This window comes from Lygodium microphyllum, chromosome 27 (assembly GCF_053477565.2).
Source record: "Lygodium microphyllum isolate KBCC chromosome 27, Lygodium_microphyllum_v1.1.10, whole genome shotgun sequence".
Classification (NCBI taxonomy): domain Eukaryota; kingdom Viridiplantae; phylum Streptophyta; class Polypodiopsida; order Schizaeales; family Lygodiaceae; genus Lygodium; species Lygodium microphyllum.
The window spans coordinates 127,723,728-127,737,183 of record NC_141161.1 but is presented as its reverse complement, the minus strand read 5'-3'; the positions used below and the strand labels follow the sequence as shown (position 1 = coordinate 127,737,183).

The 13,456-nt window shown below is 39.4% G+C and overlaps 1 protein-coding gene across 1 annotated transcript; it reads left to right on the top strand.

Annotated features, from left to right (window-relative positions):
* Positions 1 to 4,566: 4,566 nt before the first annotated feature.
* On the top strand, positions 4,567 to 6,784 carry LOC148012819 (uncharacterized). The gene has a single exon (XM_087669321.1). The coding sequence runs from the start codon at positions 4,586 to 4,588 to the stop codon at positions 5,210 to 5,212; it is 627 nt and encodes a 208-aa protein (XP_087525447.1). The 5' UTR covers positions 4,567 to 4,585; the 3' UTR covers positions 5,213 to 6,784.
* Positions 6,785 to 13,456: the final 6,672 nt, after the last annotated feature.

Here is a 13,456-nt window from a genome sequence, read left to right as displayed (position 1 = left end):
CAAAACCACAAACATGGGATACACACTTGCATTTACTTCAATTTGCATATAATAATACACCACATACAGCTACATAGAAGCACCTTTTCAAATCATTTATGGACATAGATTGCCTACACCTGTTACATCATTGTCAAACAAAGTTAAAGCTGCTGATGATATTGGTAATATGCATGCTACTATTTTTTGCTGAAGTGAAAGGCATGATTGCGAAAGCCCAACAATCATACACTAAACAAGCTAACAAGAAAAGAAAAGCTATGAGTTTCAAAATTGATGATTATGTTTGGTTACATATTGAAAATAGAAGATTACAAAGTGTTGAGAAACACCTTGTTGTTAAGTTAGGAAGAGTAGCACAAGCCTTCAGTGCTGAAGTTGAGCACACCTTATCAACATTGAGGACCACCTTCCTCATTGAGCCATCTCCCTTTTCCTCCATATTTCTTTGAATAGAAATGGCTGGGAGCTTGGGCACTAGTTGAGGGTTGGCTTCAATTTGGAGCGTATTGTCTTCCTTAGTTGCAATTGGATGATGGTGAGGTTCTTGTGTTCTACCAAACATGATAATTGTCTCAGATGTTCCACCATCCAAATCTTCCCTCACTCCAACTACGCTCGTGAGGACTTGTAGTGGTGTCGAAGTGTTTTGTTAGTTCTTTGTTATTGCCAACTCCTTCATCCATGGATTCAACCTCTATCTTTGTAGTGCACTTTTGCATGGGATGTCGTGCACCCCAATGAATTCACCACTACAAGTTAAATAAAGGTCACCATTCCTCTCTCCAAGAGGTTCTTAGTGAATGCACATAAAAAATGGGATGAAGTAGAAACAACAGTGTGAAGGTGGATATGCAAATTGTTTATCACAAAAGAAGGCACATACAGAGGCAGTGTTCATTTTTGAAGGGCTAGTCTGTATTTTCTTTGGAAGGTCTATCTACAATCTTACCCTTCGACTTGAAGGTGACATTTTGAAGTATGGCCTTCGAATGATGTGTAGAATAAATATTACCTTTCAATATCTAAACTTCATGCAAGCAAGATTTTTAATAACACTTAACAACCATAGACTTCTAATTCATGTGTGAGACAACTTTTACTTTCAATGTTTATAATACATGAATTGTATGCTAATATGACAACTTTCAAATCTCAAGTCAACAAAGAAAAGGAATTAGAATAGTTCATACAAGTGATAGCATAGCTATCTAACTTGTGGTATGGATATCAATATCTCAATGAGGCTTCAAGTTATCCCAAGTAGAGTAGATTGCATCCCAATCTACCTCTCCTGGGTCCCGTATACCATTGTAAGAAAGAAACATGAGCTTGTTAACATTCTCTAAGCTCAATTGATTATGGTCATTGGAGTTAATGTGATTCATCTTGGAGAATCCCCTTTCACAATTAACAGTGCTTACAACAATGACCAAGCAAGCACACAAAAGTTTCTTCATCTCACTAAAGGACTAGTCCCATTCAATATCATGTGCACAAAAGTGCCATGCCATATGCATACTCTGTCTAGGACATGCTCTCTTCAATTTTGCCATGAACTCTTCATACTACAATCTATACATATTCACATTCACTACATCACCAAACTTTTTCAACAATGGCCTAATCCATATAGCACCCGTGCTAAAAATACCACATGCATCCTCTAGATAGTCTCTAGGACTAAATATTTTGGTAGCCTCAAAAATCTCCAAGTCATAAAATCAAGCATGCAATGAAGTAATAACTCTATGAACAAAGTGTCTTCCTACATCAAAACAAGCATCCCATGTGATATGACCCTTGGTTGTATCTTTATTTCCCAACACATTAATATGCAAAGCATGCTTATCCAAACCTCCGTACTATTTTACAACACATTGGAACCATCTTTCACTAGTCCAAAAAATTGAGTGACATGCTCAACACCTCTACCAAACTCACCTACAAGAGTTTCTATGTGCCTTCTCCAAAATATCAAAAATAGGAAATGCACACAATGAATCTTTTGCAGCCAAAGCATATCTATGTGCAATGCAATGCACCCCAACCAAATGAGGCATGTCTTTAGCAAAGTGTGCAACCAATCCATTCTCATTGCCCATCATAACACTACATCCATCAGTAGCAAAACCCACTAATTTTGATTTTGAGAAACCATAAGTGCATAAGAACTCTAAAAGTGCATCATATAAAGCAGTTGTAGTTCCATTGCTTGTATGGAGCAATCTTATGAAATGATTACATATATCACCATTCTTTGTCAAATATGTTAAACACACAATCATATGATGGTCGTTGGAGATATCCGTACTTTCATCTATCATCAAGGAGAAGAATGGACTCTCAACAATTTCACATCTAACTATCTCATAAAAATGTGTATAACATGCCTCCAAGAAAAGTAAAGAAGATATGTGTGAAAGGTAGGATGCATAGCTATGATCAATAGGAACATTTTGGGTTTCAAGAAATGCCAATTCCTCTATATCCTTTTGAAAGTCGCACAAAGGCTTATCCCTAATGGCAATGAAATATAGAACTTTCAAAACATGAGAAAGCTTTTTGTCTACTATAGCTGAGTCCATCTTTTTTAGATGTAAGTTCATACGCTTCATAGACTTCCTTTATTTTTCAACCCATAAAAATGCAGCCTTTTCATGCTCTTTAGACTTCTCATGTATTTGTAATGATAGCCTTTATAATATTGTGCTCCCAACTGTGGCAAAAGCATTACTTGTCTGAAAGTGTATGCAATAAATATCCTTTCCTTACCATTAGCATCATGCAATGCGTAACTCCATGGGTGATATGTTTTCCAATGCTCTTTGTAAAAGCGTTGTCTTTTAACCTTTTGAGGCACACTATCCTCATAATCTAGGGTAGCATTTGCATGAGCAACATATTGCTCTCAAACCTCATCAAGGCTGCTTATAGCATCATCAAAAGAATCCAGTATTTCATTTACATCTTCCATAGGTATGTTAAGATCCAAACTCACATTTGCATGAATAGATGCACCAAGTGTATTGGATGTGGATAGAGGTGCATTCAACATGTCACCAACAAGAGTGGAATCCACTTGAGTCACAGCTTCTTTCTTGCAAGTGCTAGAGATAGAGTCAATTGATTCAAATCTCTCTTAGGATGGCCCATATCTATAATAAACATGCAGAAAGTAAAAGTATGTTACACTGAGATAGTCTAAAAGGTTGAGCATCATTACATTACAAGTAGTGGCACATCATTACATTACAATTAGTAGCCATTGTACCGTTACAATGGCTACTAATTGTAATGTAATGATGTGCCACTAGTTGTAATGTAATGATCATGGTTCTACTTTGTAGAGGACTTGATTGACCATGATGGGGACATAGATGATAAATCAGATTAGCATGAACAAATACAATATATGAATAAGCATTTATTCAATAGTACAAATTTTTATTGATGTGTTCTTTTGAAATGCAAATACTAGTCTTATATAATTGATACTAAAATATGTACATAAATCAAAATGTATCAAAAATTTAGAGTATATGCTTGAACGAATAAGCTAAGAGTGTGAGAGTTGATAGTAGATGCTCAAGAATGGCGATGCTAGTGACGCTAGTAATGGTATGCATGATGCCGGTAGTGGTGATCGCATTAGTGACATTGGTAATGATGCATGTGACGTCCCTTGGGCGCTAGGGCTATGTGCAGTCCGCTGTCAATCATGGGTGTGACCAATGTGCAACTGCTAGATGGCCACCAATTGTGCTGGCAGTTGATTGTGGCGACGGCCACGGCTCTTAGGTCCACACAACTCTTGATGGTGTAGGTCTGAGGTGGCACTGTGGGCTGGCCCCTAGGGTTTGGCCAGTAGTGGTGGCCGCGGAAATTGTGGACACTGGGCAGGTTTGAGGTGGCTGGTCACTGCCGCCCATGGGGTTTGGTCAGGACTCGGTAGTGGTGGTTGTGGCCCGCAGCACTGGTAATGGACGCAACACGATAATGTGTAATGTGCACACTACTGCACTCAGCACTGGTAATGGTGACACTCCTAGGACAACCCACAATCTGAGCGTGACGTGAACGCTGTGAGTCGTAGCTTGCCACTTTGTAATCAAGTGGTGAAGAGAGAGAGCAGACTCGCAGACTCCAGAGACAGACTCTGCCTTGTGACTCCATGAGTCATGACTCGTGATTACCCAACTCCCAAGAGAACACGAGGGTAGCAAATGGGAGCATCAAAGTAGACTCTCGACTCTCTAGACTCTCAAGTTGAATGCCACTTTCGAAAAGATAGGGCTTGTTGCCTAAAAGGTTTCACCTTTCAACTTTCAAGTGGGATTCGGAAAAAACTCCAAATTTCGAAGTTTCGAACTCGCATACAATGATAAATAATAAGATGAATAATTATATTTATAATAAAATATATTATTTTTTAAAAAATTACCCTTCTAATGCAATGCTGGAAAAGTTAAGAGGGGCAAAACTTTTCTCTTTGTACTACAATAGGTTGTAAATATTTGGGTTTCTCTACCAAGCCACTAATGGACCAATAGGTTGTCAATATTTGGCTCTGAAACCTTCGGAAATGACAGAGGGCGCAGAACAGATGAAGGAAAAGCATGACACTCACGCGCGTGGCTGCCGTTGCTCCCATGACGACATGCTCAGGATGATGGGCAACTTCTGCGACATCGCGTTCCTCTGCGGACCAGAAGAACAGGAATGCCCTACCTTGCGGATGCTGGTAGCTGCCCGCTCCCCCATGCTCGAAAGCATGCTCCTCACATCCGGCATGGCCGAGACACGGCTCCCCCGCATCCCCCTCCCTTCCATGGAGGCCTCCACCATGCGTATCTGCATCGAGTTCTTCCACACAGACGCGGTACGCAGCCATTGCTGGGGGCCCGGCTTCCTCGCCTGCATGAAGGTCGTCTCTGCTGCACACCTTTTCCTTGTTCCCAAGCTGGAGCTGCTTGCTGTCTCTAACATGTCCTCCTCTCTCTGCAGCAACGTCGACGAGGAAGCACGTGCAGTCGATCTGGTTGACCTAATCCAGGCCTACAGCTATTCAGTTGCCTTGTTGCAGGAGAGCCCCTTTGACAGGGAAATGCGGTCCCTGATGCAAGAGCTCAACGACTCCATTGCCTGCTCGGAGCGATCACTGTATCTGAGGCGCCAGAAGCATCTCTCAGAACAGGCTCTGATATTGTAAGATGACGTTGAGCTGCTTGAGGGTATCTTGGAGACCACCCAAGGGAAGAGGCAACGAACTAAAGAGATGCAAGAGCTCAACGACTCCATTGCCTGCTCGGAGAGATCACTGTATCTGAGGCGCCGGAAGCATCTCTCAGAACAGGCCCTGATATTGTAAAGTTGACGTTGAGCTGCTTGAGGGTATCTTGGAGACCACCCAAGGGAAGAGGCAACGAACTAAAGAGATGCAAGAGCTCAACGACTCCATTGCCTGCTCGGAGCGATCACTGTATCTGAGGCGCCAGAAGCATCTCTCAGAACAGGCCCTGATATTGTAAGATGACGTTGAGCTGCTTGAGGGGTATCTTGGAGACCACCCAAGGGAAGAGGCAACGAACAAAAGAGATGCATGAGCAGCCCTCCAACACATCACTTCTCTTTAGACGAGCCCTGTAGCATCATGAGACGAATATGGTTGAAGTTGAGAGGGCACTTAGAAGGGACGACTTGCAGAAGCAAAGGGTGGGAGGGTGTGAAGATCAACAGGGCAATGGTAGCTCTGTCTCACGACAGAGTTTTGCCAGAAGTATGGTGTGCTCCTTCTGACCAGGGTCTACTTTTATTTTATGGTCTGTCCTCTTGTGGAAGATGACATCGTCAGATGGTCCGATGCAGTGTACCTAGGTAAGGCAAAACTTGTGCAGTTTAATATGATGGTCTATGTGTTGCTGTGGTCCTCATCCACGGATAATAGGGTGCTGGCACACAAAATATTCCGTCCTGATTCAGAGATGGATTGAATGGATTGAATTCTCAGACATCCCTCCATGGCTGGTAGACGAAACGAGCCCCAGGGTATCTTGACCCTTCAGGAATGGAGGTGCTCCTCTCCGTCAAGCTCACGGCCTTCCTAGATGTTTGCTACATATGTAAGGCCCATGGACACTTCGCATGCAACTGCTCAAGCAAAATGGCAAGTGAGAAGTCCTCTCATGCATCCGAAGGAGGAAAAGAATCTAAAGATGTAGAAAAGCAGGTGACATGCACCACGAAGGAGGCTATGAATGAAGGCAAGGAAGAAGAGGAAAAACCCAATGTTGTCTCAACAGGGTGTCTCAATAAGGAAGGTAAGGCTAGCTCACCTCCCCCGCCTGAGAAAGGAAAGCATCAACTGTACAAGGAACATGCAGGCAATAACAGCAAGCAATCCAGTAAGGAGAATGTGCCCCCAAAGAGTCTGATCAATAGAGGAGGAATAAAAGCTAGTAGCAGAAAGCCTAGAATCAAGGAGCAAGCACGAGCACCACTGATGGACTGGAACTTTGATGCACCGATTCAAAATCATGAATTGCTAGACCAGCCAGATTCGCTGTGATGAGAGACCGTAGCTTTCCTCCAAAATCAAATTTTGTACATTGAATGTGATGGGACCAGCTTCAGATGTCAGAAAGCAAATAATCTATGGATTAGTTAGGAAGTACAAACCGGCCTTCATAGTGCTACAGGGAGTTAAGGTCGACGAGGTGGCATGCATGGCATTCCAAATCCCAAATTATGCGACCTTCTATGATGCTGTTGCAAGAGGTTGAGGAGGCACAATTTTGCTAATGAAAGAAGCCTTGAATCTTAGGGTGGTATTTGTTGTAGAAGATGGCAGCTATGTAGGTGTTTGAGTGGAGGTAGAAAATGAAGAACTAATCTATGTTTCTGTGTATGTGGATAATTGTTCATCTACAAGGGAAAGGTAGTGGAACTATGTAAGGTAGCAAATCCAAAATAAGAATGCCTTACTAGGCGGCAATTGGAAAATGACAACAAAAGAGGGGGACTCATCACATGGGAAAGGAACAATGGGAGTTGAAGAAAGAATAGCATGGCGGCCATTAGAGTCTGTATGAAAGCTAGAAGTCCTAGTTGCTATTGTCGCCAAGGAGGATACCTTGAGGTACACATGGCACAACCGCCATGTAGGGCCCATGTGGCAAGGAGCCCATTTGGATAGGCTCTATGACTCCAATGGTACATGGTGATCGGATGGAAGGGCAAAATACCTTCTACTTGAGGATGTGATAGCATCAGATCATCTCCCACTATTGGTAGTTTGTAGGCTTATATTGCTCTCAGGCAATAATCATGGTCCCCTACCCTTTCGTTTTAATGTCTCATTTTTAGAAGAGAAGCAACTTTTTGCAAAGCTTGAAAGTACATGGGAGGGTGCTAGAGACATGGGAGTCACCCTTGGGTATTGATGGATGTGTTGTCAAGAGGCTATAGTAGCCGCGAGTAGGGAGCATGGTCGACTGAGAGCCTCTTTCAAGAGGAAAGGGCAAAAGCTAGCAACCAAAACCCATGTGTCAATTCTAGGAGCACATATGGATATGATCTAATGGCTCTGCTCAACTACATTAGAAGCTTTTCAGGATGCAATTTTGAATCTCATTCTATCCATGGACCATGCACTCAATTTGAGGTTCAATTTGCTCTCATAAGGTTAATAAGGCAAGGGTGACCATTGGCCCCCTTGCTATTTGCTTTGATTATTGACCCACTACTCGGAAGAATTGACAAAGCTTTGAAGGATAGAACAATTAAAGGATTACCTCTCCTTGATGGGACCCAAATAGTGGTATGATTCCTCATGTTGTCTCCATTGTTAATGCGGACCCTAGCTCAGTGATCAACCTAATGGAAATTTATTCGGAGTTCTCCTAGCTTATTCCCTCGAGAATCAATTAGGCCAATATAAAGTTGTTCTTTTTATATTGTGAGAAAATTGGATCAATGGGTAGTCCAATTGGGATTCAAAGTCATCAAACCCAATGAGATAAATAGATATATTGGGGTTTGTTTAGGGGTTGGTATATTCCTTAGTCATAGATCCCAATGGTTCCTTAGCAAGTTCAATCAACTCAAGGTTGAGTATTCCTTGCTCCTTAGTTGGAAAGCTTACCATAATTAAGTCCATGCTAACATTAGCAACAATTTGTCTTACCTCTATACTATCCTTTAGCGATGTCGGAAGGCTCCAATTGAAAAAACAAATCAACTAGTTTTTGTAATCCCACAAAAAAAGAGAAGTACATCCCTAATTTAGTTGGAAAACACTAGAGTCTAAGGAAGTAGGTGGTGTGTGACTTGAGAGTTTACGGCAAAAAGCTCAAGCATTAGGTATGGGGCTACTTAAAAGACTAGAAGGACCTTAGTCCCATGGATGGTACTTATGAGGAATCGGATAATATTAGCAAAACTAAAAGGAATTACTTGGAGCAATACAAGTTCACAGAATGTTATCCCATGCTTAAACTTAGTCGTCAAGATCCCACCATTTGAAGTAGCACAAGGGCTTGTTTTTTATAGCAAAAGATAATTGGTAATATGGATTAAAAGACAAGAGGACCTAGCAAGGGTAATGCCTCACTAAGCAAGAGTGTTTGGCTATCACCCTTTGTATATGATGCACCATATCGACCTTTCCATAAGAATCCAAGGATTGCAAAAGCTCTACATAATAAAGGCATAGCCAATTGAAGAGACTTGAGTTAAAGGGAATTCTAGATGGTTCACAAATGGAAAAGTCAAAGAAGAGTAAAACCTCCCTAATGTTGAGTGAGTAGCTCAGTGATGTTTTGCTATCCAAAAGATGTCATTGATCGACCTCCATTGCCAAAAAGAAATATTTTTTGTTGAAGGACATTATTGGCCTTGCGAGCAAGCATATCCTTCAATGCAAGGTTGTACGTGATCTCAAGTTTCTCTCTCTAGAAATAGTGATGAACACTCATCGAAAAGGAAAAAAGATTGCCCAATGGCGAGGAAAATTACTTGGAAAAGAAGGATGAAAGGGGTCTAGAAGTCATCCTTGGCATACCCAGTCAATGCGTTAAGATGGAGAATAATAATTAAGAAAATCCCCTATGCATAAGACTCATTAAGAGAGAGTGTTCCCCTTATGCCCGTTCTATGGTCAAAGAATAACGTATGGTATGTAGGCTCAGGTGTCTTTAACCACATGACTTCTCATAGAGTAGTTTAGAGAGATGCATAGTCTAGAGTATCCAAGCTATGTGGAGACAAGGGATGATATAGCTCATTCGTTCTATGGTCAAAGAATGTCTTTAACCACACTTCTCATAGAGTGGTTTAGAGAGATGCACAATCTAGAGTATCCAAGCTATGTGGAGATAAGGGATGATATAGCTCATCCTATTACTCATGTTAAAAGTGCTCCCTTAAGTATACAAAATGATAAAACTAAGCACTTAGTTGATATGATATATGTATTGAATATTTAAAAAAATTTAGTTTTTGTTGGTCCGATGGTAGAACAAAAATTGCAAGTTTGATTTATATTTCATGATTTTTATATAGAAAAAAAACGTTAGTAAATTATTTACTCTTAATGTAAGTCTTATTAAAATGGTTGTTGCCATGTTTGCACAAGGTTTAGGTGGTGGTGGTTGATATTGAAATGTGGCATAAGATAATTGGTTACGTGAGTGTGTAATGGTTGAAAGACATGGATAGTTTGTTCAAATTTAGAGTTGATGGAATGTATAAAGTATGTGAATATCTCACTTTAATGGAGATGTCTACGTTTAGAGTTGTCTAATCTTTTATTAAAAAATAGCATAGAGATAATATACATGTAGATATACTCCACAATACAATGGAGTGGATTAGTAAAAAATGTGCCATATTGCAAAGGTAGCTCATGCATTGATGTTAGAAAGAGTTTTATCTCATTACTATTGGGTTGATATAGTTATAAATATGACAATCACTACCATTGTATATAGTATGATACTTGAAGAGAAGTTTACATGTAGAAAATCAATTCTGTCCCATCTTAAAAGTATTTGGATGTATTGTTTACGTGTATATTCCTAATGAGTTACGTAGTAAACTGGATAAAAATGTGTATTTATAGGATATTTTCTTAAGCAAAAGAGATATAGATATTAAGCTGAGAGTTAGTAGAAATGAAGCTTTCTATGAAATGAGTAGCTAGTATAGTAATGTATAGAATATCGTTGGGGTTGATAAGCATACAAGTGTGGCTTTGTAGAAAACAGGTCAGCAATATCATAGATATTGAATGGACCATAAGAGTCTCCTAGTCATGGTTGTATTGATAGACCTTGGATGGTAGATTGAGGTAACATGTTACTTCACCAAGTACATCACAGATATCAAGAAAAGATAAAGAGAAAGTTAAGGACTCGTCTATTATGCTAGATATATCATCAAGTTTCTCTCATATTGATGTTGAAATGGCTCTAAGTAGAGCTTGGATAAGGAGTTTAGGATTTCGTCTATTGAAATACTTGGTGTGCGGAAGGTACAAGAGAATGCTAAAGTAATTGATAGTAATTAAGGTCCACATAGGTTAAGTAGAGTAAAAAAGCCAATGCAATAATATATCTATGATAACTATGTAACTCATTACTATGCATACATGGGTAAGGTTGTGCAAGATTTGGAACCCACTTGTTTTGAGGATATAGTGGATAATGAATATTAGGATTGTACTATGGATGAAGAAATGACAACACTTAAGGAGTGATACATGGGAGTTGGTGTCGTTACTTCAAGGCAATAAAGTTATTAATTGTAAATAGGGGTTACAAGGTTAAGCATAAGTAAAATGAATCTATTGAGCGCTATAAGACACGACTAGTTACCAAAGGTTATGCGTATACTCATTGTATTGATTATGAGAAAACTTTTGCTTTAGTGGCTAAAATGGCTATTATAAAGGCTTGCATAGCTATGGCTATATCAAAGGGTTTGATCATGCATTAAATGGATATTAAGAATGTCTTATTGCAAGAGAAGTTGCAAGAAGAACTTTATGTGGCGCAATTGCTTACTTATGTGGATGCTTTATAAGGCCTTATATAGGCTAAACTTAACACTTAGGATATGGCATGATAGAATTATAGAATATCTTTTCAACATTGGATTTCGCAGAGTACAAGTTGATCACTCACTCTATGTCTGTAAAAGTACTATAAGTATTATGATTATTATATATGTGGATGATTTGATCATTGTGGATAATAGTGAGACAAATATTAAAATGTAAAGAGTCTCTTCAAGACTGAATTTGAGATTAAGGATTTGCAGCAGCTATGTTATTTTCTCGGTATAGAAATAATCAAGACTCTAGAGGGTATATGGTTGTCACAAAGACACTATGTGTTGGATATGTCAGTATGGTATAGCTGATTGTAAGTCTATTTCTATACCTTTGGATGTTAATACTAAGCTTAGTACACATGAGGGTGACTTGATTAAGGGCGTCATTGTATATTGAAAGATTGTGAATAATCTTATTTATTTGACAATCAGTAGGTTAGACCTAAACTATACAGTTGGTTTGTAGAGTCAATTTATGTAGCTTCCACAAAAGTCACATTTGGATACAGTGTGGCGCACATTGCACTATATTTAGTCCACATTAGATTATGCCTTATTCTATGGTGTATGTATACCATTGAACTTACATGGTTACATTGATGTAGAATGGGCATGTAGTATTTCAAACAAGAGGTCTATCAGTGGTTTTATGTTTTCCTTTAGTAGTGTTGTTACTTGGAGCAATAAGAAACAACTGACATTTACCTTGTTTAATATAGAGGAAAAATATAGAGGTACTACAATTGCCATATATAAGGTAGCTTGGCTACATAGGCTACTTAGTGATTTGGAGATGCAGGTAAACAAGAAGGTTATCATTCATTTTCATGACCTTAGTAATGTTCAATGGGCCAAGAATCTAGTGTCTCATGTGCAAACCAAACATACAGAGATCCATTACCATTTCATTCAGAAGGTGATTCTAGCATGTGATATTAACTTAATTTATGTCAACGTAGAGGATCAAGGATATTTTTACTAAGACCTTGGGAGCTGAGAAGCTTCAATGCTTCATGACTATACTTGGAGTTCATGAGCTCATGCTAAGCTTGAGGAGTATTGAGATGTCAAGCTCTATATGAGTTGGCATTCATTACGTGCTATGGTGATATACTCACTGGCATGTTAGGTGATCAACCTGTGGATATGCCATTGATTCTACAATTGGATTGTACTCATGTAGTCTACTCTTGGTTATGGCACATTTATTGTGTCACATCTATTCTTAGCGGATTCACATTTAGTGATCACGTATACATATGTAGTGGTACTTTCATATTAGTCATTTATCACGTTGTAGACTTAATTCTTTTTATGTGGAGGAAGAAGATTTCATCCCTATCTCTCTATGTGCTCAAGTCTCAATTGTTTTCGTGTGTGTGTGTGTGTGTGTGTGTGTGTGTGTGTGTGTGTGTGTGTGTGTGTGTGTGTGTGTGTGCTCTTGGTTTCTTTATCTCTCTCCCCTCTTGTTTGTTTTAACTACCATCTTGTTTTGACATATACAAAGAGATTTATTGATTGACTTGTTATATTAGGTTTATCACATGATCAACAAACCAATAATGCATTAAAAAAGTATGAAGTCCATGGCCAAAACAATTTCACTAGCAATCTAGGATTTGGTTTAGTGTCCCTAAATGGTTGTCCTAAGGGGCCTTATAGATCATACTAGGTAGTTGGCAAGGCATCGACCTATTAGTTATCCTTCTTGGACCAAACATTTGAGTTTTCTGCTCCTCCAAAGGACCTTGCACATGAGATTATGCTATAATTATCACCTATCATGTGCCCTTCTTACTAGGCAGCTTCATTCTTCATAAAATGTTATCTGAGACAACTTGATCCATTGCTTTGATGATTGCAGTTCCTCTTGAATGACCATTATCCTCGAAAGGCTAGAGGGATGCCTCGAGTACATCCTATCATTACTAATGTCATTCCATGACTACACAATCAATGGGAGGAAATCAATAGGAAAGAGCAAAAAAGCAATATCATCACATTTAAATAATTACTATACAACCAAGTCGAGAACTAAAGCCTCAAAATCCCATTCTCTTTACATTGATTAACTCATTTGTGAGGGAGAAGTACCCACCATGTTGGGGGCTTATAACATATAGATTACTTGTAGCTCAAACGAAAATGACATTGCAATGGCAATACTCAAACAGTGATGTAGAGCCATAAGACCTCCTTAGTCAATAAGCATGGACTTTTGTAGTGGTGGATCAAGAGAAGAAACCTTCATTGGCTAGAGCTTTGCCTAAGGAATAGAGAAAAGAGGATATTTAGCTCAGGGTAAAAGCTTTTGAGACAAAGCATTCACATAGAAGGGTTATTG